This window comes from Telopea speciosissima, chromosome 9 (genome assembly GCF_018873765.1).
Source record: "Telopea speciosissima isolate NSW1024214 ecotype Mountain lineage chromosome 9, Tspe_v1, whole genome shotgun sequence".
Taxonomy (NCBI): domain Eukaryota; kingdom Viridiplantae; phylum Streptophyta; class Magnoliopsida; order Proteales; family Proteaceae; genus Telopea; species Telopea speciosissima.
The window spans coordinates 1,091,299-1,115,686 of record NC_057924.1 but is presented as its reverse complement, the minus strand read 5'-3'; the positions used below and the strand labels follow the sequence as shown (position 1 = coordinate 1,115,686).

At 40.1% G+C, this 24,388-nt stretch overlaps 3 protein-coding genes across 6 annotated transcripts in view; all 3 read left to right on the top strand.

Annotated features, from left to right (window-relative positions):
* The window catches only part of LOC122639548 (subtilisin-like protease SBT5.4), a 32,076-nt gene extending 26,253 nt beyond the window's left edge, over positions 1 to 5,823 (top strand). The window contains exons 1-7 of one of the 3 annotated variants that reach the window (XM_043832415.1): positions 1,402 to 1,583; positions 1,664 to 1,785; positions 1,915 to 2,012; positions 2,095 to 2,259; positions 2,633 to 2,741; positions 3,945 to 5,140; positions 5,219 to 5,823. In XM_043832415.1, coding sequence (XP_043688350.1) covers positions 1,497 to 1,583; positions 1,664 to 1,785; positions 1,915 to 2,012; positions 2,095 to 2,259; positions 2,633 to 2,741; positions 3,945 to 5,140; positions 5,219 to 5,772 — 2,331 coding nt within the window. In that variant the 5' untranslated portion in view covers positions 1,402 to 1,496 and the 3' untranslated portion in view covers positions 5,773 to 5,823. Of the gene's footprint in view, positions 1 to 1,401; positions 1,584 to 1,663; positions 1,786 to 1,914; positions 2,013 to 2,094; positions 2,260 to 2,632; positions 2,742 to 3,944; positions 5,141 to 5,218 lie in introns of those variants that run through there. The other 2 variants (XM_043832412.1, XM_043832413.1) reach the window with 2 other exon arrangements.
* On the top strand, positions 1,402 to 19,900 carry LOC122639545 (subtilisin-like protease SBT5.3). Of its 2 annotated transcripts, none has more exons than XM_043832410.1 (8): positions 1,402 to 1,452; positions 16,383 to 16,519; positions 16,615 to 16,730; positions 16,855 to 16,952; positions 17,048 to 17,212; positions 17,374 to 17,482; positions 17,993 to 19,206; positions 19,305 to 19,900. In XM_043832410.1, exons 2-8 carry the CDS (start codon positions 16,433 to 16,435, stop codon positions 19,856 to 19,858), a joined length of 2,343 nt encoding a protein of 780 aa, XP_043688345.1. In that variant the 5' UTR covers positions 1,402 to 1,452; positions 16,383 to 16,432; the 3' UTR covers positions 19,859 to 19,900. The 2 variants fall into 2 exon arrangements, with proteins under 2 accessions (XP_043688345.1, XP_043688344.1); XM_043832409.1 differs by lacking the exon at positions 1,402 to 1,452 and adding an exon at positions 6,886 to 6,935 and having other exon boundaries at positions 16,385 to 16,519.
* On the top strand, positions 9,580 to 13,106 carry LOC122639549 (subtilisin-like protease SBT5.4). The gene is made up of 7 exons (XM_043832416.1): positions 9,580 to 9,702; positions 9,789 to 9,910; positions 10,049 to 10,146; positions 10,241 to 10,405; positions 10,566 to 10,674; positions 11,199 to 12,412; positions 12,510 to 13,106. Exons 1-7 carry the CDS (start codon positions 9,619 to 9,621, stop codon positions 13,061 to 13,063), a joined length of 2,346 nt encoding a protein of 781 aa, XP_043688351.1. The 5' UTR covers positions 9,580 to 9,618; the 3' UTR covers positions 13,064 to 13,106.
* Positions 19,901 to 24,388: the final 4,488 nt, after the last annotated feature.

Genomic DNA, 24,388 nt, shown 5'->3' with positions numbered 1-24,388 from the left:
AATTGTACGTGTATGCTTCATGTACAATTAGGTGATGGATGACATGTATCCTTTACTTCCATAAATACCCTTTCATTGTGTCATTTAAGAATGTCTTGAAGGACATTTATGAAAGCAAAAGAAGACATATTATCACTGTTTTTTTTTTTTTTTGGTAAACACACATATCATCACTTGATCTTACATAAAATGTATACATAAGAGGTTCGACTTATAACCTTGTGACCATGAAACTTTTTGTAGTCTCTAAAGTTTGGTTTTTCTGCAGCCAGTAGAATGAGAAGGATGGGGTTTCAATGCAAAAGGGGGAAAAAAAAAATCAAGGCTAAATTACACGTCGCCCCCTGATTTTCAAACGAAACTCAGATCACTCCTTGGTTTTTGAAAAAACTCAAATCACCCCCTCTATAGTAATGGTGTTAGTCTACTGTTAGTTATTGGTGTGAAAGGACTATTTTACACTTGTACTAAAATATTAGAATTAAATTTACAATACTACCCTTCCTTCATCTTCAAAATTGGTCAAGGGTAGTTTAGGAATTTAAATTTATTTAACTGGCTGACATCATCACTTAACAGCATAAGACTAATGGTAGGTGCTAATTTGTCATATTGGGGTCTCAACCAGGGGGTGATTTGAGTTTTTTCAAAAACCAAAGGGTGATCTGAGTTTCGTTTGAAAACCAGGGGGTGACAGGTAATTTATCCAAAAATCAATCCAGATCCTCTATGGCACGGGCTGCCCAATTTGGATCCTCTACTGCCGAGCTGCCCGGCAGGACCCTACTATCAAGACACAACAAGGCGGTAAATGACCACCTTACCCCCACTCGAGCAAGGCACTCAGGTAGGGGTAAAGCGGTCATTCCCCACCTTGTTGTGTCTTGGCAGTAGGGTATTGCCAGGCAGCTCGACAGCAGAGGATTAGGGTCCCGGGCTACCCCAATGGCCGTGGTGCGCAGACACAAAGCAGTGTGCAATGACTGCCTTACCTCCACCTGGACAAAGGCGCTCGACAGGGGTAAGACGGTCATTGCACACTGCCTTATGTCTGTGCAATACAACCGTTGGGGCAGACCGCGCCGTAGAGGATCTGGATCCAAAAAAAATTCCATTTGCAACAGTAACAGGTGTTTAATCTCTATCCATTCTAAGCTTTCCTATTCTTAAGATGGGGAATAGGATCTCTAATCAGTCTAGACTTTCTTTTTTTAAGGAAGTTAAAATTTAGATGGCGAGCAAAATTAAAATGCAGTTTGAGGCTGCCATTTGAGGATGGCTTTGTAGGATCCGGATCTTAAGGTGTGGTCATATCAATGGTTAAAGGGTTTTTAGAGTTAAGATCCTCAATTTCTCTCTCTTTATATATAATTCGTGGGAGAATTGCTTTCAAAGAAACCCTTCTACCACCTCCTGCCGTTGTTGGGGAGGAGATTTTCTGCTACAAGCAGAGCTATTAAAAACAGGGGAAGGAGAAGCCAATCTACAGAGAACCGATGGGGCGGTTCTCAAGGCTTCCGCTTTTCCTTCTTCCTGTTCTGGTTTTCTGCATGTTGCAGAGACCCACGTTCGCTGTCAAAAACGCAAGCATTCATCTCTTACTGTTCTTCTTTTTCTATTTGAGTAAATTAATTCTGATAACTCGAATTATTCAATGTTGCAGTCTTATGTGGTATACTTGGGATCACATTCACATGCTCATTCACATGGTCGGGAAATCTCACAAGTTGATATTGATCTAGCGGAACAGTCTCATTACGAGTTTCTGGCAGATTACGTTGGAAGGTAATTAAGGAAGAAATGGGATCCTTTCTTACTCTGCAAAATCTCTTCTTTATTCTTGGGAATTGAACTACTCTTGTTTAATATCTTAATTCTCCACACCACTCCTTCCCTTCTCTTCCCAAACACAAGTCCTGAGGCAGCCAAACGATCGATTATTTACTGCTACACAAGACATATTAATGGTTTTGCTGTGAGACTTGATGAAGAGAAAGCAGCTGAGATCGCAAGTACGAAACATCATCATCTGTTAATTTTTTACATTTAAAACTTGGATGGCTGTTCATCTCTTGCTCTTTAATCAATTTGCAGAGAATCCCAGGGTCATATCAATCTTCCCAAACGGAGCACTAAAAAAACATACAACCCGGTCGTGGGATTTTATTGGACTGGAGAAAAATGGTGTTGTTCCACCTGGATCAATCTGGGAGAAGGCCAAATTTGGGGAGGATATAATTATTGGGAACTTTGATGGTGGTAAGTTTGCTTTACGGGTTGTCTTCTTCTTTCATCAATAAACGTTTACATTCTCCTACTTGGCCTATATTAATACACGTACACCAAAAAAACAAGGTAAGTTTCTAACCCCAATGCATATTACCCTTTAAGGTGGCCAAATGTTGATGTGGCAATGTAGGCCACATCAGCGCTTTCATGCATTTCACCATGAAAATTTAATTTGTACAATCATTTAAGGGAGCTCGAATTTTGATATAAGTTTAGAAAGTTTGAAACCTTAGACCAAAAATCAAGTTCCTAGTTTCATTTTTATTATTGTGTTCTTTACCATTAATTTATGAACCTCTTTCTCTGATTTATATGTGTTAATGTGCCTTGATGGTGTGGTAAGGTGTCTGGCCGGAGTCAAAGAGCTTTAGCGACGATGGGTATGGACCCATTCCATCAAGGTGGAAAGGAGGTTGTGCGGACACCAGTCCTGATGGAGTTCGTTGCAACAAGTTGGGTCCCTTTCTCGCTTTCTCTCTCCTCTTGTTTCCCATAACTCTTGTCGTATCTGTTTTAATTGTTTATAGAAAGATTTTGACTGAAAAATTTTATGGCCACCGATCTTTGGGTTGGAATTATATATAAAAGATGGGAGAAAGAACACTACCATGTTGCGTAGTGTATGCTAGCGCTTCCCTGTGTAACACGAAATGACATATGTTTCCTATTGTGGGAGGAGAAAGATCAAGACTAGGAGGCTTCAATTTTATCCTTAGAACACTCTAATTATTTCAAAAAAATCAATTCACATTTTTATCCTTCACTTCATATGGCAGTCCGGGGATTTGCCTTATTTATTCCCCTCCTATGAAAAAAGCATTATATTAGAAAATTTCTTTCACTTCCTTATACTTTCCATATATTTACTCAAATTTTACCACTCAAAGTTTCTTCTCCAATTCTTCCCTCCCCCGCCCCCCAAAAAAAAAAAAAACTCGTACTTTCTTTCTTCTCTGTTAATTATAAATCCCTAAATTACCCTTCCTCACATCGCCTCTCACAATGAATTAGTAGGGGTGGTGTTTGGCATGGAATGGGAAAGGTGTCAACTGATGGGATTGAGAGATTGTACAGTGTAGTTTGGACTAGAATATTAACCTACTCGTCAGTGCAAGCCTAGTTTTCAGTCAGACAAATATATATAATAATGGGTACAAGTTACTGTTATCAAAGCGGTGAACTAAGAAGTTGTAAATCTTCTTATTTTTATTTTCAAAATTTTAATGTAGTATATGCTGGAGGGTTAAAAAAGGGTTTTTCAAAAATTACATTATTTAATGCAGTATTTATTTCAAAAAGGGCAAAGAAAGTAAAGTTACCACTTTTCAATACACAACTTTGATTGCAATAAAACTTTCCCTCTAGTTTTTTTTTTTTTTTTTTTGGGTACCAAACTTTCTCTCTTGTTAAAGTTAATTAGTTATTCATTGTATTAATCAAGGGAGGGGGTTCCCCACAATAGAACTGAAATACTTCGAACATAAATAAATCAGTTCAATTTTGATTTCAAAACATGGAATTTTTCTCGATTTGATTAGACATAAAGCTGAAACCGACGGTTCGAATCAAACTCAATGAATTAAGCAGTCCATTATTTCTCCCTTTGTTTACTTATTTATTTTTGGTAAATTGGCGTGGGAAATGGAATGACGCAGGAAGTTGATTGGTGCCAAGGCCTTCAATCTAGGGTACCTAGCGGCCAATGGTGAAACCTTCAACACCTCACGCGACGACGATGATGGTCATGGGACCCACACTTTATCTACGGCGGCCGGAAACATAGTCCCTAATGCTAACGTCTTCGGATTAGGCAACGGCACGGCCAAGGGAGGATCACCAAGGGCGCGCGTAGCTTCTTACAAGGTGTGCGGGAAGAGCATAAAAAATGGCGGTTGCTTCGACGCCGACGCCATGGCCGCTTTTGATGCCGCCATTCACGACGGTGTTGACATTCTCTCCCTCTCCCTAGGAAGCCCCCCAAGAGACTACTTATATGATGCCTTGGCCATTGGCTCTTTCCACGCTGTTAGGAATGGTATCCTTGTAGTATTCTCGGCTGGAAACGAAGGTCCGGGGGATGGCACCGTTACCAACGTGGCCCCCTGGTTGTTAACGGTGGCCGCCAACTCCATGGACCGCCAGTTCCCGGCCTATGTGAAGCTTGGCAACAATAAGCAGTTCAAAGGGCAGAGCCTCTCCTCGGTTTCCTTGCCGTCGGACGGTAAGATGTACCCTCTGGTGAGCGGTGATGCCGCGACAGCGAAGGATGCTTCAATCGATGACAGCACACTTTGCACGGTTGGGTCCCTGGACCCATCCCTGATAAAGGGGAAGATAGTGGTGTGCATGAGCGGTGGTGAGAACACGGGTGTGGAAAAGGGAGCACAGGCACTCTCGGCAGGGGCTGTGGGGATTATAATTGTTCACGATGACGATTTGATCCCTGAACCTCACATGCTCCCTGCAGCGCATTTGTCACACACAGACGGTTTTGTGGTGTTTGAATACATAAAATCAACGAAAGCACCAATTGCGTACATCTCACCGCCCACGACGGAGCTGGGGACGAAGCCAGTACCTAGGATGGCCTCATTCTCCGCCCAGGGACCCAACATTGTGACTCCCGAAATTCTCAAGCCAGACATCACTGCACCAGGGGAGGTTATCATTGCCGCCTTCACCGAAGCAGTGGGGCCCGCCGATCAGCCTTACGATACCAGACGAGTTGCCTTCACCAGTATGTCAGGGACATCTATGTCCTGCCCTCACGTCGCCGGTGTTGCAGGCCTCCTCAAGTCACTCTACCCCCAATGGAGCCCCGCCGCCATCAGATCTGCCATCATGACCACCGGTAATTAACCCTCTCTTTATCATTATTCTTCTCTCTTGGGTTTTGTGTAGGTAGTTTTATCATCTATGTGATGTGCAGCAAGTACAAGAGATAATGTGAGAAAGCCGATAATGGATTCATCAAATAAAAAAGCAACTCCATTCAGCTATGGAGCTGGACACGTTCAACCGAACCGTGCCATGGATCCTGGATTGGTTTATGACCTAACCCCCATCGACTACTTGAACTTCCTATGTACAATTGGCTATAATGAAACTTCAATCAAAGCCTTCTCTGAGTCTGAGCTTCCTTACAAATGCCCCAATCCTGCCGTCAGTCTCCTGGACTTCAACTATCCTTCCCTCACAGTACCAAATCTCTCTGGCTCCGCCACTTTGACGAGGAAAGTGAAGAATGTTGGATCATCCCCAACTACATACAGGGCCATTATTCGTCCTCCCTCGGGAATTTTTGTTTCGGTTGAACCACAGATCCTGACATTCGATTCTCTTGGACAAGAGAAGACATTCAAAATAACCCTGAAGACTAAGCGACCTGGTTATGCTCAAGACTACGTATTTGGCGAGCTTAAATGGTTTGATGGTGGTCACCATGTCAAGAGTCAGATTGTGGTTAAGGCAGCTGCAACATAGAAGGTTTCCTGTTTTGATCTTTTCTTTGCTTGGATGAGATGAGAGAGAGAGATGAAACTAAGAAGGGAATCATCCTGTCTTAACGAAACAAAGAGAGAGTGTTTATCAACTCTCCTCCAATACCTCCAGTCTCAGAAGTGGAGATATTGATCCAAATCCTACAGTTATTCTTGACCACTTCATTGTGAAATATATTTCATCATTTGATTGAACAAATTCTATCTCATCTAGGTCCTTTATTTTACTTCCATTTTGATTGAAACTTGACATGTGAGAGAGTGATCCTAGACTCTATGTGCCCTCAATTTTTTGGTCTCAATTGATCTGTCATGTGGAAGATAATAATGCCATATAAAGAAGAACCCTACTAATATGGGCTAGAAAAGAAATCACCCATTTCCCATCATGGGACAGGTCATGAAGCGTAGATTGGTAATAACATTAAAACTGAGTTTTCTCCAAAATGAAACTAATAATATTGTTACTATTAAAGCATATTCTGAGTTACATATATATAACCACATTAATTCTAACAAATTACAAAACACTATAAAAAATCACGTGTACTGTATTACCTTCTATTTTTTTTTTTTAATTGTTTTCCTTCTCCTATCCTAACCATGTGGGCTCATGTGGATGATACCATTCCCAATACTGTCATTAGTGTGGCGTGAAAGATCCCCCCCATTCCAATTGGTATCATGGGAACCATGTCCCTTAAAAATTTTATAAGCTTGAATATCTAAGAATGGTGTGATTAGTTCCAATTCTACATTTAAATCCAATCATCTTTCTTAATTCTCGCATATACGGTAAAAGATTTATTAATATGTATACATATGTTTAAGGTTTGAGAGAGCTCGAGCCACACCATTAAAATCTTGATCTTACAAAAGCACCACCATGGAAAAATAAGTTCTTTTATTATAATGATGGGAAAACGAACGCTAATCCCGTCTTTCATTCACAAACAAAATGACATTGAAATTGATTTTCACTTTGTCCGTGATATTGTTGTCAACAAATAATTGATGGTTCGTTTCATTCACTGTTGGTTAGGCTGTTGTGACTCTATGTAAAGCTATATATGTAACACTTCTTAGCTATATAATTCCACAACCACCAGCCATTGTTGAGGAGGTTTTCTGCTTCAAGCAGAGCTTTTAAAAACAGGGGAAAGAGAAACAACTGTATCAGAGATTACCAATGGGGCCCTCAAGAATTCAGCTTTCCCTTCTTTCTGTCTTGCTTTTCTCTTACTGTTCTACTTCTTTTTCGTCTTATTTCTTAGTATAATTATGATAAATTTTACTCAATGTTGAAGTCTTCTGTGGTATACTTGGGATCACATTCAAATGATTGGGAAATTTCACAAGTTGATCTTGATCTACCCGCAGATTCTCATTACGAGTTTCTGTCAGATTTCATTGGAAGGTAAGAATGGAACTTTCAGAAATTTACTGCAAAATCTCTTCTTTACTCTTTGGAACTTTTGTTAAATATCTTTTTCTCCAAACCCTTCCCAAACACAGCACCGAGACGGCTAAAGAATCGATTATTTGCTGCTACACAAGACATATTAATGGTTGCTGCGACCATTGAAGAAGAGAAAGCAGCTGAGATTGCAAGTATGAATGTTCCAGAGACTCGGAGAGGGATAGAAAAAAGGTTGTCAAAAAATTAAAGTTAATACACAGGGCTGTGAAAAAAACTATTTTTTAAAATAGCTAAAATTAGAGAAAGGAAGAATAGAGACTTCGACGAGATGAGATGAGTATGTTTGTGAACTACTAAATAGAGATAGTTCGAGTAGGATTGAATTGGAGGATTGTTTTATTCATCAAGACACCATTCATTATAGATATGTACGAAAGGTTGGTATGACGAAAGTTAAGGAAGCCTTAAGAAAGATGAAAGTAGGCAAGACACCAGGCCTGGATGAGATCCCAATAAAAGTGTGGAAGACCCTAGGAGTATGTGGGATATATTGATTAGCCAAGTTATTTAAGAAGATTATGAAGACAAGGAAAATGCCAGATGAATGGAGGAAAAACATTGTAGTTCCAATCTACAAAAATAAAGGTAATATTCAGAGTTGCAATAACTATAGAAACATAAAACAAATGAGTATACTATGAAACTTTGGGAGAAGATTATTGAAACCCGTCTGAGAAGTGAGACTCATATCTCGAAAAATCAATTTGATTTTATGCTAGGTAGATCTACGACAGAAGCTATCTACCTAATAAGGAGATTCATGAAGGGATATAGTGCTAGTAAGAAGGATCTCCATATGGTCTTTATTGACCTAAAAAAAGACTTGACAGAGTCCCCAGAGATTTAATCCGGGATGTTTTTATGAAAAGAGGGGTGGCTAGTAAATATATAAATGTTATATTAAAAATATGTATAACGGTGTGATGACTAGTGTGAGAACTGTGGGAGACTAGAGCAAGGAATTCCTAATTACAATTGGGTTATAAGCTCCGAGAATGTCGTCTGCGGTGGTATGGTCATGTTGAACGGAGGCCTGGGGACACCCTAGTAAAGAGGAGTGATTTGATCCTAATTGAAAGAGCTAAAAGAGCTAGGGGTAGGACTAAAATGCTTATAGGAGAGGTAGTGAAGAATGGCATGCATAGTCTGAGCCTTGTGTCAAGCATGACCTTAGATAGAGCTTATTTGTTGGTAGACGAGCTCCTCAACGGCCGTGTATTTTTTAATTTTGAGTGGCAATTTTGAATTTTGAAATGGTTAGATTCTACCAACCATTGGATTGGCATGAAATCTACGTGGGGACCTAAGAGTTGAGCACAACACGATGGCCACTCAACCCCAGGTTGTAGACGATCTCGATCCTTATTTTTTTCCATTTAACTGTAAAATTTAATTCATTCATTTGATTGGATAAATTGCATCTCACAATAGTCCTTTATTTATTTTGGTTCCATTTTGATTGCAACTTGACATGTGAAGGAGTGATCCAAGACTCTATGTGCCCTCAATTTTTTGGTCTCACTTAACCTATCATGTGGAAGATAATAATGCCAATAAAGAACCCTTCTTATGTGGGTTGTACAAGAAATAAAAGCCTTGAAAATATAGGACCACATTTTCATACATTTGAGCCACATTTCTAATTTTGGGCTAAAGTTTTACCTAAGATTAGAGTGAGATCCTCTCACATAGAGCCACCCATTTTCCACCATGGGAAAGGTCATAAAGCAATGACAAATTAGTAATTTTTCCCTTAAAAAGAAACTAATAAGATAACAATCATATTGTATAATGAGTTACATTTAACAACTTTAATTCTAACAAGTTACAAAACACTATAATCATTATAATAGGGGAAAAAATATAACACATGTCATCACCTAACTCCGAGTATAATCGTATGTGATTTGTAAGTAATCGGAGATTCAACATTGAAGCTTGGGATCACAACACTTTTCAATAGTTTTTATTTTTATTTTTTGGTATTCCTGTAGAATCTCTATCCAGTCTAAGCTTTTCTATTTTAAGATGGGGAATGGAATTTCTAGCTGAGTCTAAACTTTCTTTTGTTAAGGAAGTTGAGTGTAGATGGCTAACAAAATTTTTTTGTTGTCATATGAATGGTTAGGCCGTTCAAGGATTCCAGTTAAGATCTTCAATGTCTATCTATATAATCCATAAGAGAATTGCTTTCAATGAAACCATTCCATCACCACCCACCCTTGTTGAAAAGGGTTTTCCACTCCGACCAGAGCTGCTTCTGTTTTTGGATTAATACAGAGCAGAGCTTTTTACCCAAAAAAAAACAAAAAAAAAAAGGGGAAGGAGGAGCCAATTTACAGAGAACTAATGGGGTTCTCAAGGCTTCCGCTTCTCCTTCTTCCTGTCTTGCTTTTCTCCATCTTGCAGAGACCCACGTTCGCTGTCAAAAAGGCAAGCTTTGTCTTACTGTTCTTCTTCTTCTTTTTGAGTAAATGAATTCTGATAACCCATATTTTAATTGGGACACAATGTTGCAGTCTTATGTGGTATACTTGGGATCGCATTCACATGCTCATTCACATGGTCGGGAAATCACACAAGTTGATATGGATCTAGCGGAACAGTCTCATTACGAGTTTCTGGCAGATTACCTTGGAAGGTAATTAAGAAATGGGAACCTTTCTTTTTTCTTACAGAAATTGACTGCAAAATCTCTTCTCTATTCTTGGGAATTGAACTACTCTTGTTAAATGTCTAATTCTCCACACTACTCCTTCCCTTCTCCTCCCAAACACAGCCCTGAGGCAGCCAAAGAATCGATTATTTACTGTTACACAAGACATATCAATGGTTTTGCTGCAACCCTTGAAGAAGAGAAAGCAGCTGAGATTGCAAGTATGAAGCATCAATCATCACTCCATCATCATCTGTTCTTTTTTATCATTTAAATTTTAATGGGTGTTCATGGCTTGCTCTTCAATCAATGCAGAGCATCCCAAGGTCATATCAGTCTTCCCAAACAGAGCACACCAATTACATACAACCCGGTCGTGGGATTTGCTTGGACTGGAGAAAAATGGTGCAGTTCAACCTGGATCGCTATGGGAGAAGGCTAGATTTGGGGAAGATACAATTATTGGGAACCTTGATACTGGTAAGTTCGTTGGAATCTTTGGAATTAAATGAGTCTGAATCAACTCCTAGTACGTGAAGACTTCACATACAATTTCGTGACTATATGTGTTCTTTTGCTTCCACAAATGCCTCACCATGTTACCATTTATATACGTTGATATGCCTTGATTGTGGTTAAGGTGTATGGCCGGAATCAAAGAGCTTTAGTGACAGGGGGTATGGACCCATTCCATCAAGGTGGAAAGGAGGTTGTACGGACACCACTCTTGACGGAGTTCGTTGCAACAGGTCGGGTGCCTTTCTTTCTTTCTCTTTCCTCCACTTTTTCCCACTTTCGGGTGATGATTATTATGCTTTTATACCACTATCAAGGTCAAAACTCATAACCAAAAGCATCGCCTACAATTTTTTAGGAAAACGAAGGATTTAGTTTCCCTTCACTCACGATGAAGTATGTTGGTATTCTTTCATCATTGATCATCATTACACTTGGATGGGTGTTTCGAAACTATGGAAGGCATTTCAGACCTCTAATTTTAAATTTCTAAACAATCCACTAGAGAGGGATTGCATATTGCGTATCTTGGGCTTGGAACATTTTGGGGTGGGAAACTTGAATGAACTGCTCAAGCCTACACATCAGCACATGCCCAGTTTTTTTGCACTCACATAGGCAGTAAATGATTATGGGCTGCACATCTCATTACCCTGGAATCTACACTTGGCCTTATCTTTTTCCATTATTTAATTAGTTAATTAATTAATTATGCATTTACTTATTGATTTCTTTTTTGGGTAAATGGAATATGCAGGAAGCTGATCGGCGCCAAGGCTTTCAGTAAAGGGTACGCAAAGGTCGTTGGCCTAAAAAATGCCTACAATACCACATGCGACGATGATGGTCATGGGACCCATACGTTATCCACAGCCGCCGGAAACTTCGTTCATAATGCCAATGTTTTTGGATTCGGTAATGGCACGTCCAAGGGAGGATCGCCAAGGGCGCGTGTAGCTGCCTACAAGGTTTGCGGGAAACCCGTCTTAGGTGCCGGTGCGTGCTTAGATGCTGACATTATCGCCGCTTTCGATGCTGCCATCCACGATGGCGTCGACGTTCTCTCTTGCTCCCTGGGAAGCCCCCCAACCGACTACTTCAACGATGGCATGGCCATCGGCTCTTTCCACGCCGTCAAGAATGGTATCCTTGTGGTAGCCTCAGCCGGAAATGACGGTCCGACGCCTAGCACTGTCTCCAACATGGCCCCTTGGTTATTTACGGTGGGTGCAAGCACCATTGACCGCGCGTTCCTGGCCTACGTGAAGCTTGGCAACAATAAGCAATTGAAAGGGCAGAGCCTCTCCCAGAGTTCCCTTTCCTCTAACGGCAAGATGTACCCCCTGGTGATAGGTGAGGTTGCGAGAGCGAAGACAGCCTTGCCCGAGGCAGCCTTGTACTGCAACACAACGTCACTGGATCCAAAGCTAGTAAAGGGTAAGATAGTGGTGTGCTTGAGGGGTGGTGGGAGCGCAAGGGTTCAAAAGGGATCGAATGTACTCTCGGTAGGAGCTATGGGGATGATATTGGTTAATGATATAAAATCGGGCAACGATGTGGTCGCCGACCCTCACATACTCCCTGCATCGCATTTGTCATTCATTGAAGGTCTTGCATTATACAAGTACATCAACTCGACGAAATCACCCATGGCTTACATCTCACCGGTCACGATGGAACTTGGGACGAAGCCAGCGCCTTTGATGGCCGCATTCTCCTCTCAGGGACCCAACATTGTGACTCCCGAGATTCTCAAGCCTGACATCACTGGTCCAGGGGTGAGCGTCATCGCCTCTTGGAGTAAAGAATCGCCTCCCTCAGGTATGCCTGATGACACCAGACAGGTTTCCTTCAACTTTGAGTCAGGGACATCCATGTCCTGCCCTCACCTTGCTGGTGTTAGTGGCCTCCTCAAGACACTCTACCCTAATTGGAGCCCTTACGCCATCAGATCGGCCATCATGACCACTGGTAATTAATAAGCCTCTCTTGAGTCTTGAAACTCCTGATGATTCATCTTCTCTCTTGGTTTTGTTTTGGTGATTTTATTATCGTGTTTGTTGTGTAGCGAGAACAAGGGATAATGCGAGGGAGCCGATGTTGAATTCATCAAACGTGAAAGCAACCCCATTTAGTTATGGAGCTGGACACGTTCGACCAAACCGTGCCATGGATCCTGGTTTGGTCTATGACCTCACCACCATCGACCACTTGAACTTCCTATGTGCCATTGGCTACAACAATGACCAAATCAGCCTCTTTACCGAGATGGTGGTGCCTTACAAATGCCCCAAGCCCGCTATCAGTCTCTTGGACTTGAACTACCCATCCATCGCCGTTCCAAACCTTACTGGCTCCACCACTTTGACGAGGACACTAAAGAATGTAGGGTCTCCAGCTACATACAAGGCCAAGATTACTCCTCCTTCAGGAATTTCCGTTTCGGTGGAGCCAGAGATCCTGACATTCGATTCGGTCGGACAAGAGAAGACATTCAAACTAACCGTCAAGACTAAGCGACCTGGTTATGCTAAAGACTACGTATTTGGCGTGCTTAAATGGTCTGATGGTCGTCATCAAGTTAAGAGTCAGATTGTTGTTAAGGCAGCAACTGTAGTATAGAGAGAGTTTCAGGTTTCTCTTATCTGCTTAGATGATAGAGAGATGAAATGGCCTATCTATCCAGTACAGAGACAAAGACACTGCTTTCAACCCTCCTCCCAATCCAGAAGTGGAGATATTGATCTACCATGGATCTTAATTACAGTTATTCTTGACCATCTCAATAAGTTGTATAACTGTGAAAACAAGACTAGTGAAATGTAATTTACTCATTACAAAAAAAAAAATGATCTGCATCCATAAGTTTTAATTTACATAATCTTCCACTGATATCTCCAAAGAATGAAAACTAGAATTGTGGAAACACAATTAATCAAGTTTGGATTTGATTTTTTTCTTTTTAACTCTCTAAATCTCATATGTTCATAGCAGAGCATAATTACAGACACAACAAACGAACATGTAAATAATGCCAAAGCAGTTCCAAAATATAAGACCCAAAACTGATAAGTAGAATTATGATCACCCAAAATAGAGAAACAGAACAACTGTTATGTGCCTAGTGGGCCCAATCTGCTCCAGGATTTTTGTTTGGCGGTGGATAGCCCTTTCTTGAGTACTTTCACTCTACTCCAAGTAGCCAGCCCTCTCCTAGGTTGTCCTTTCCGTGACTTGAACCCGTGACGTGGTGTCCAACTCTAATACCAAATACTAGGTTCTTGACCAATATGCCAAAAGCTTCGAAGCTGATGGAACGCATTAAATCAAGCCCTTTAACCTATTCTATACTAGGCTGGCTCAATTTAGCACCCATACACTAGAGTGGGTCGCACTAGGCACATAACAATAGCTTAGGGAGAAAACTGAGATATCAAATAAGCCTACTTTTCAGCTCAAGTGTTTGTCCTTAACAATAGAATGTCTGCAAAAATATCCATGAAAACGAGCTCTAAATTGGGCTAAGCAGACAAGTTTTATTTGTACTAAGAAGCACTTGGAGATCTGGAACTTGAATACCAGCCAGTAGTTCTCAGATATTCAAACCAAAATTCTAGAGATAAAACAACAAGAAGCTTACATATCAACTTTGAAACTGATCCAAACAGTATTCTAAGTCAAAAAAAACTAACCCAAATATATATGAAAACAAGGAGGTGCAAGTATATGTAGAAAAATCTCAACTTTTCTTGAAAATTAGATGACATAGATCAAGATAAAAAGGCCAGGAATCCACCTGAAACCCCTTGGAATCCGTAAAAAATAACTCCGAAAATTCACCCAGCAGGACAATACTGAATCCACAGTACTTCGCAAGAAAACTGAAGTATTGCTTCATAAAATCCTTTCTTCTTCTTTTTTTGAGGGGGGGGGGGGGGATGTGTCTTGTATTCCTTTACATATATCTATGAAATGGGAATGGATAAAGACAGAAGACCAGCCTAGCCCAGATCCTCTATATGAAACTGAAAATAAAAAATCAAAAGCTGAGATCAGACTATGAGATCTCCTATTCCATTTCTGTCATGCCCCCAAACCCGTTAAGGTCGAAAGGGGCGCGATGGGACCCGCAAAGGGGTAATGTTGGTGTGAATCTATCTTTCTTTTCCATTGCAGCAGAAAACTCATATATAAAGGATAATGAGAGTCCTATTTGGAAATTCCATCATAGAGTTTAAGACTCTACCCGTGGTGGTACCTATATATAAAAAATAATATATGTCTAAAATATTACATATAGAGATTTTCCTATCTATCTACAAATTTGTATGTTTGTCTGAAATATTTACATCTATCATTGCCTACCAAAGTACATACTATGCCAAAAAAGAAACCAAAGTGTATCTCTAGTCCTCCGAGAGATGGGATACTCTCGACCAGGGAAATCCTGACCCTTGTCGCCAAACTTGCACTTCATGCAGCGACAATTCTCATGCATGGGCTCTGAAGAAAAAGGATAGATCTCGATGAAAATTCGGTTGTTGTGAATAACGTATTAAAGTCAGTTCGTCCACATATAATTAATTGGCATAATTTCATCATAGCAGTTTTTCCTGATTACGACCATAAAACATGCATTATTGTTATCATATTAAATTTCACATTATGCAATTAAATAAACATGCTATAAAATTATAAAATGGTGATAACCAAATTGAGCCACATTTCTAAATTAGGGCTAAAGTTTTACCTAAGATTAGAGTGAGATCCTCTCACATAAACCCCCCATTTCCCACCATGGGAAAAGTCATAAAGTGCAGACTGTTAATGACAAATTAGTAATTTTCCTCTTAAAAGGAAACTATGAAGATAACAATCATATTGTATAATGAGTTACAATATTTTACAATTTTAATTCTAACGAGTTACAAAACGCTATAATCATTATAATAGGGGGAAAATTTTTCCACAATGTTAGTGTACTATTATCCTCTCATTTTTATTTTTTTTAGTTTTTTTTCTCCTATTCTGACCATGTGGACTATGTGGATGATACCATTCTCCACACTACCATTGGTGGGGCATTGAAGATCCCCCCCCACCCACTGGTGTTGTGGGGAACCAAGTCACTAAAAATTATAGAAACTGGAATCGCTAAGGTTGGTATGATTAGCTCCAATTCTACATCTAAATCCAATCTTCTCTTAATTCTCCCCCTATATGATAAAAGATGTATTATTATGTATAAGCATATTTAAGGTTGGAAAGAGAATAGGCGAAGGGCAACAATAGAATATGTATGACGAAAATGCAACAATAAAAGACCAATGGTTTCTACATATACAGCTTCTCGTATGGTTAGAAGATGACATGGTTTCTTTCTCTTCCATACATACCCTCCATATTGCCATTAAGAGTGTATGGAAGGACATTTATGAAAGCAAAATGACATATGTCATCACCTAACTCCAAGTATAATCGTATGTGATTTGTAAGTGATCCGAGATTCAACATTGAAGCTTGGAATCACAATCCTTTTCAATAGTCTTTTTATTTTATTTGGAACAACACTTTTCACATCTTGCAGAGCGAGATTTATGGAGTCTTAAAAAAAAATTATTTTCCCTTGACAACAGCTGTACTGCTGTAAAATCTCTATCCAGTCGAAGCTTTTCTATTTTAAGATGGGGAATGGGATTTCTAGCAAGTCTAAACTTTCTTTTGTTAAGGAAGTTGAGTTTAGATGGCTGACATAATTCTTTTATGGTCATATCAATGATTAAGCTGTTAAAGGGTTCCAGTTAAGATCTTCAATTTCTCTCTCTATATAATCCATTAGAGAATTGCTTTCAATGAAACCATTCCATAACCACACACCCTTGTTGAAAAGGGTTTTCCATTCCGAGCAGAGCTGCTTCTGTTTTGGATTAATACAGAGAAGAGCTTTTAAAAAAAAAACAGGGGAAGGAGGAGCAAATTTACAGAGAACCAATGGGGGGATTCTCAAGGCTTCCGCTTTTCCTTCTTCCTGTCTTGCTTTTCTCCATGTTGCAGAGACCCACGTTCGCTGTCAAAAAGGCAAGCTTTCTCTTATTGTTGTTGTTGTTGTTCTTCTTCTTTTTGAGTAAATTAATTCTGATAACCCATATTTTAATTGGGACACAATGTTGCAGTCTTATGTGGTATACTTGGGATCACATTCACATGGTCATGGTCGGGAAATCACACAAGTTGATATGGATCTAGCGGAACAGTCTCATTATGAGTTTTTGGCAGATTACGTTGGAAGGTAATTAAGAAATGGAACTTTCTTACAGAAATTGACTGCAAAATCTCTTCTTAATTCTTGGGAACGACTCTCGTATAATATCTAATTCTCCACACTACTCCTTCCCTTCTCCTTCCAAACACAGCACCCAGGCGGCCAAAGAATCGATTATTTACTGCTACACAAGACATATCAATGGTTTTGCTGCGACCCTTGAAGAAGAGAAAGCAGCTGAGATTGCAAGTACGAAGCATCGATCATCACTCATCATCATCTCTTCTTTTTGTCATTTAAATTTTAATGAGCGTTCATGGCTTGCTCTTCAATCAATATTGCAGAGCATCCCAGGGTCATATCAGTCTTCCCAAACAGAGCACACCAATTACATACAACCCGGTCGTGGGATTTGCTTGGACTGGAGAAAAATGGTGCAGTTCAACCTGGATCGCTATGGGAGAAGGCTAGATTTGGGGAAGATACAATTATTGGGAACCTTGATACTGGTAAGCTCGTTTGGAATCTTTGGAATTAAATGAGTCTGAATCAACTCCTAGTACGTGAAGACTTCACATACAATTTCATGACTATATGTGTTCTTTTACTTCCACAAATGCCTGTTCATGTTACCATTTATATACATTGATATGCCTTGATTGTGGTTAAGGTGTATGGCCGGAATCAAAGAGCTTTAGCGACGAAGGGTATGGACCCATTCCATCAAGGTGGAAAGGAGGTTGTACGGACACCACCCCTGATGGAGTTCGTTGCAACAGGTTTGGAACCTTTCTCCCTTCTTTTTCCCACTTTCGAGTGATGATTATTATGTTTTTCTACCACTAGCAAGGTCAAAACTCATTACCAAAAGCATCGCCTACAATTTTTTAGGAAAACAAAGGATTTAGTTTCCCTTTACCCACGATGAAGTATGTTGGTATTCTTTCATCACTGACCATCATTGCACTTGGATGGGTGTTTCGAAACTATGGAAGGCATTTCAGACCTCTAATTTGAAATCCTTAAACTATTCAATGGCGTGGGATTGCATATTGCGCACCTTGGGCTTGGAACATTTTGGGGTGGGAAACTTGAATGACCTGTTCAATCCTACACATCAGCCCATGCCTAGTTTTTTGCACTCACATAGGTAGTATATGATTATGGGCTGCACATCTCATTACCCTGGAATATACACTTGGCCTTATTTTTTTCTATTATTTAATTAGTTAATTAATTAATTATGCATTTACTTATTGATTTCTTTTTTGGGCAAATGGAATGTGCAGGAAGCTAATCGGCGCCAAGGCTTTCAGCAAAGGGTACGCAGAGGTCGTTGGCCAAGAAAACGCCTACAATACCACACGCGACAATGATGGTCATGGGACCCATACCTTATCCACAGCTGGCGGTAACTTCGTCCAAGACGCCAATGTCTTGGGATTCGGCAATGGCACATCCAAAGGAGGATCACCAAGGGCGCTCGTAGCTGCTTACAAGGTATGCGGGACACCCATCTTAGGTACCAGCGCATGCATAGATGCCGACATTATCGCCGCTTTCGATGCTGCCATCCACGATGGCGTCGACGTTCTCTCCTGCTCCCTGGGAAGCCCCCCAAACGATTACTTCCATGATGGCATGGCCATCGGTTCATTCCACGCAGTCAAGAATGGTATCATTGTGGTAGCCTCAGCTGGAAACGACGGTCCAACGCCTGGCACCGTCTCCAACACGGCCCCCTGGTTGTTTACGGTGGGTGCAAGCACCATTGACCGCACGTTCTTAGCCTACGTGAAGCTTGGCAACAATAAACAGTTGAAAGGGCAGAGCCTCTCCCAAACTTCCCTGGCCTTTAACAGTAAGATGTACCCTCTAGTGACAGGTGAGGCCGCAAGAACGAAGATAGCTTTACCCGAGACAGCCTTGTACTGTAATGCATCGTCGCTGGACCCAATGCTGGTAAAGGGTAAGATAGTGGTGTGCTTGAGGGGTGGTGGGAGCGGGAGGGTTGAAAAGGGTTCAAATGTACTCTCGGCAGGGGCTGTGGGGATGATATTGGTTAACGATATAAAATTGGGGAACGATGTGATTGCCGACGCTCACATGCTCCCTGCATCGCATTTGTCATTCATTGAAGGTCTTGCGTTATACAAGTACATCAACTCGACGAAATCACCCACGGCTTACATCTCACCAGTCACGACGGAACTTGGGACGAAGCCAGCGCCTTCGATGGCCGCATTCTCCTCCCAAGGACCCAACGTTGTGACTCCTGAGATTCTCAAGCCCGACATCACTGGACCAGGGGTGAGCGTCATCGCCTCTTGGAGCCAAGCATCGCCTCCCTCAGGTATGCCTGACGATACCAGACAGGTTTCCTTCAGCTCTGAGTCAGGGACGTCCATGTCCTGCCCTCACCTCGCTGGTGTTAGTGGCCTCCTCAAGACACTCTACCCTAATTGGAGCCCTTATGCCATCAGATCTGCCATCATGACCACCGGTAATTAATAAGCTTCTCTTTAGTCTTGAAACTCCTGATGATTCATCTTCTCTTTTTGGTTTTGTTTTGGTGATTTTATTAGCATGTTTGTTGTGCAGCAAGAACAAGGGATAATGTGAGGGAGCCGATGTTGAATTCATCAAACATGAAAGCTACCCCATTCAGTTATGGAGCTGGACATGTTCGACCAAACCGTGCCATGGATCCTGGTTTGGTCTATGACCTAACCACCATCGATCACGTGAACTTCCTATGTGCCATTGGCTATAACGAAGACCAAATCAGCCTCTTCACCGAGATGATGGTGCCTTACAAATGCCCCAAGCCCGCTATCAGTCTCTTGGACTTGAACTACCCATCCATTGCCATTCCAAACCTTATTGGCTCCGCTACTTTGATGAGGACATTAAAGAATGTCGGGTCTCCAGCTACATATAAGGCCAAGATCACTCCTCCCTCGGGAATTTCCGTTTCGGTGGAGCCAGAGATCCTGACATTCGATTCGGTCGGACAAGAGAAGACATTCAAACTAACTATCAAGACTAAGCGACTTGGCTATGCTAAAGACTACGTATTTGGCGTGCTTAAATGGTTTGATGGTCGTCACCAAGTCAAGAGTCAGATTGCGGTTAAAGCAGCAGTTACAGTATAAAGTTTTAGGTTTCTCTTATCTGCTTAGATGATATGAGAGAGATAAAATGGCCTATCTATCTAGTACAGGGACAAAGACAGAGCTTTCAGCCCTCCTCCCAATCAAGAAGCAGAGATATTGATCCACCATGGGTCTTAATTACAGTTATTCTTGACCATCTCATTAAGTTGTATAACTATAAAGACAAGACTAGTGAAATGTAATTTACTCATAATAAAAAAGATCTCGATTCGTAAGTTTAAATTTACATAATCTTTCACTGACGTTTCCCAATAATGAAACTAGAGTCGTGGGAATGCCACTAATTATCCGATTAATTGTTCCAATTGTCCTTAAATTGGGAATTTTAATGCACTTTTAGGTTGTGTTTGGTATGCATTCTTGGAATGCATTTTGGGTCGATTTTGCATTCTCAGACGATGAATACAACTATTTAATCATTTGAGAATGCAAAATCGACCTAGATTGCATTCCAAGAATGCATACCAAACACAACCTTAGTTTCACTCTACGTATAATTCCTCAAGTTTGAATGCAAATTTCATTTTGAAAAAAAAAAGATTCCTATTGATTTTTTTTTAATTTTCTAAATCTCATCGATTAATAGCAAAGCATAATTATAGACACAACAAACGAACATATAAACAATGCCATACCAGTTCCAAAATAGAAGACCAAGAACTAACCAGTAGAATCATGATAGCCCAAAACAGAGAAACAGAACAGCTTAGGGAGAAAACTCTGATATCAAATAAGCCTACTTTTCTGCTCAAGGATTTGTCCTTAACAATAGACTATGTTTGTAAAAATCTCCATGAAAATCGAGCTCTAAATTGGGCTAAGCAGACAAGTCTTAATTGTACTAATAGAATATGTCTGCGAAAATCTGCATGAAAACTGAGCTCTAAATTGGGATAAGCAGACAAGTCTTAATTGTAATAGGAAGCTCTTGCAGATCTGGAACTTGAATACCAGCCAATAATTCTCAGAAATTCAAACCAAAATTCTAGAGATAAAACAACAAGAAGCTTATATATCAACTTTGAAAATGATCCTAGCAGTATTCTAAATCAAAAAACTAACCCAAATATATGTGAAAACAATGGAGATGCAAGTATATATAGAAAAATCTGAACTTTTCTTGAAAATTAGAAGAGATATATCAAGTATATACATGGATAATGGGACTCCTATTTGGAAATTTCATCATATATAGGTCTAAAATATTACATCTAGAGATTTTCCTATCTACAAATTTACATTTTTGTCTAATATATATATTGTTAGTCCATTGGAGTGTGTGAAATGTTGTTGTCATTGTTGGCAACGTATTTGGTCATAGTGGTTTTGTGGCAGTAGCTATTGGTGCTTTGGAAGAGCTGAAATGGTCAAATAGTCACCTACACAGCTTTAAGGGTATTTTGATCATTTGGTAGAGTTACAAGGGTACCCGCACTTGAAAAATACCATTTAACAGCATATTAAGTCTTTATATAGTGTTTGGCAAAGGGGCGAAGCAGCAGGTGAAGGTTTCATACTGTTAAAGTTGTGATTTCACAGGTTCATGCAATGATAGTGACTTTAAGGTCATTTTTGGAAGGGTTAATGGAAATTCTGGGTGAATTTTTCTTCACAAGAAATGAATTTCGTTGAGTCTTGGTTCCAACGCAACTGGTCTCGTATCATTTGAGTGTTGGACGAGAAAGTTATAGATGTTTTCGTGTCGATACGCAAAAATGGAGCAAATCTGGAATAGGCAAAAGTTTATATACTTAGCCAAAATTTTTGGCTTATGTTTAAGTGCTATACTGTAGAAAGACGTTCTCCATTATTTTGTTAAAACTCCAGAATCTCCTCGAGCGTCGGATCGGTATCTTGCATCAGATTTGATTCATTAAAAGAAAAAGAAAGAAAAATGAAAAAAAGGAGGAAATAAAGGAAATAACTAATGTGTAGTGAAGTGTGATGTTGGCATGACATCACCCCCATTTCTTATGAAGGAAGAAAGTGTGAACATCTCTGACGTGTTTTTCCTTTTGGGCACCGTTTGTCACGAAGAATCTCTTTATTTACGGATTTGCCACTGGTTACCAATTTTTGAAGCATTCAACTTTGGAAGGTCGTATCTTGGCCATCCGATGTCCAAATGGGACGAAGTTTTTTTTGAAATTGGGTATTTTTTTTAGAGGAAGCCATTGGAAGGAGTTTCAGCATCATTTGAGCACATAAAGTCGATGATATTACTGTTTTATGCTCGATGACTCCGTATTGAAGATGGTTTGAGCAGTGGAGCGTACATAGACATGATTTCTATGCGTCAGAGGCTTCACGATTATTGGATTACTCTACAAGAGGTAATCCTCGATTGTAAATCCCCATTTTGAGTTTCTAGGTTGCATGTTTAATTGAAAAAAAACCTAGTTTGATTGTAAGCCAATATTGGCCATTGTACTGGGGGATTTGGTTATGTTATTAGCAATTAATTATTGTAACTCTGTCAAGTGGGGACTTGTACAGAGATTAGGGTAGTTGCCCTCGTTTGTGTTGTTGCACAAACCGAAGCAAGGATTGTAGTTCCTGGGCTGTTGTTGCAGTCAAAATTTAAGTAGTGTATTGAGCAATATACGAAACCCTGGGTAGGGTATTGCTCCGTGGACTTAGGTAGTTTGGCCGAACCATGTAAATTTGGTGTCTTGTCTACTTTACTGTCATTGCATATATTGGAGTGTGTTTGTTCTGCAGAGTGGGGCGCACTGTCTGGTAGACCTGGCCGCACAGTGGTTGCGAGGTGGACGTGCATGAGTGTTGTGGAATTGGTAATTACAGTATTGCCCCGGCCAATCAGGTTTGCTTGAAGTCTTCTGCATCGACACCAACACCGAGTTGGAATTTAGGGATTATTTTTTAAGAACACTGATTCACCCCCCTCTCAGTGTCAACCTGGGATCAACATATATATATATAATTTTCTACCAAAATACATACCATGCCAAAAAGGAAACTAAAGTGTATCTCTAGTCCTCTAAGAGATGGGATACTCTCGACCGGGGAAATCCTAACCCTTGTCGCCAAACTTTAACTTAATGCAACGACAATTCTCATGCAGGGGCTCTGAAGAAAAAGAGTGTACAAGAGAAGTGAGCTTAACTTGCTCAGTGAGGGAAGCACGACAACCATGCATATGCACATGAATATCTACATCATAAAACATGACATTATTATAAAATGAGTTAATAGAAACATAGAATCATAGATCATGAATAATTTAGTCCATAAGTCAAGTCATTACGGTGATCTGCCAAAATGCGCTTCAAAGGAGTGAGGGCACTCACCAAGATAAATGGCTGCCTCATGTGCCATATCACATGGCAAGTGCAGAATACACAATCATAACATTAGTCTGTCCCAATCATCGAAGCATTGGGACCTCTAGTCGGCATCGTTGGACATTCCCAGTAGCAGGTGGGGAAAACATAACCAATCATGCCAAAATAAATCATCTTCGCATGTTGGCACCAGTCATGCTAGAACGAATCACTATCAAACACTAGGGTCATCCTGATCACCGAAGCACCAAGGCATCCAGTGATGAACTGAGCATTATCAGTGGCCAAGCGAGGAATCTACATGTGAGCCTCATCCAGTATCTATCCTCCTACTAGAAAGGGGTGGCAGTCACAGGGTCTAGGTTATATCTTTTGCATTCCTTTCATTTCCTTTCTTTCTTTTTCTGTACTATTCTTTCCTTCCTTTTTTCATCTGATCACATGACATTATCATACACATTAACATCATAGTATTTTTCTTTACCATAATTCATAATCTCATAATTAACTTGCATAATTTCATCATAACATTCTTTCCTGATTAAGACCATAAGACATGCATTATTGTCATCATATTAATTAACATTCACATTATGCAATTAAATAAACATGTTATAAAATTATAAATTTGTGGTAACCAAATTTCCACTCACATACTTTACCATTTCATAAATCTATAAAGCTCTTAAAACTCGAGAAGACATGCATGCGAATAAAACATGAAGGGGGATAAAAAGATAAAACTATCCCGCTTGGAGTGAGTTCTTGAAGACTCAAAAGAATAAATCATCCTAGGATCAAGTCAGGTTTTCCTCCTCCTTGTCTTCGATAGTACTATCAGTAAAAGATCAAAGTAATCAACCTAGAGACCTCAATTATCAACTCTGTTAGGCGACAAGGATAAACATATTTTAGAGAGAGAGAGAGAGAGAGAGAGAATCTAGCAAATGTAAAAAATTTAGGACAGAGTTTTCCTTGATCGATGATCATCATTGTGCTTGGATGGGCGTTAAGAGAATAGTGAAGGGCATTTTCGAAGCTTCAATATATAGAGGGGAAGTAATGATGAGCTTAGATTCGTGGGTGAAGGACAACTTTCCCAAAGAATTTATGTGGCGAAAATGACACAATAGAAGATTGATGATTTTTAACTTTCGAGTTTCGAACATCTACCTGGACATGTACACTCCACATATGGTTAGAA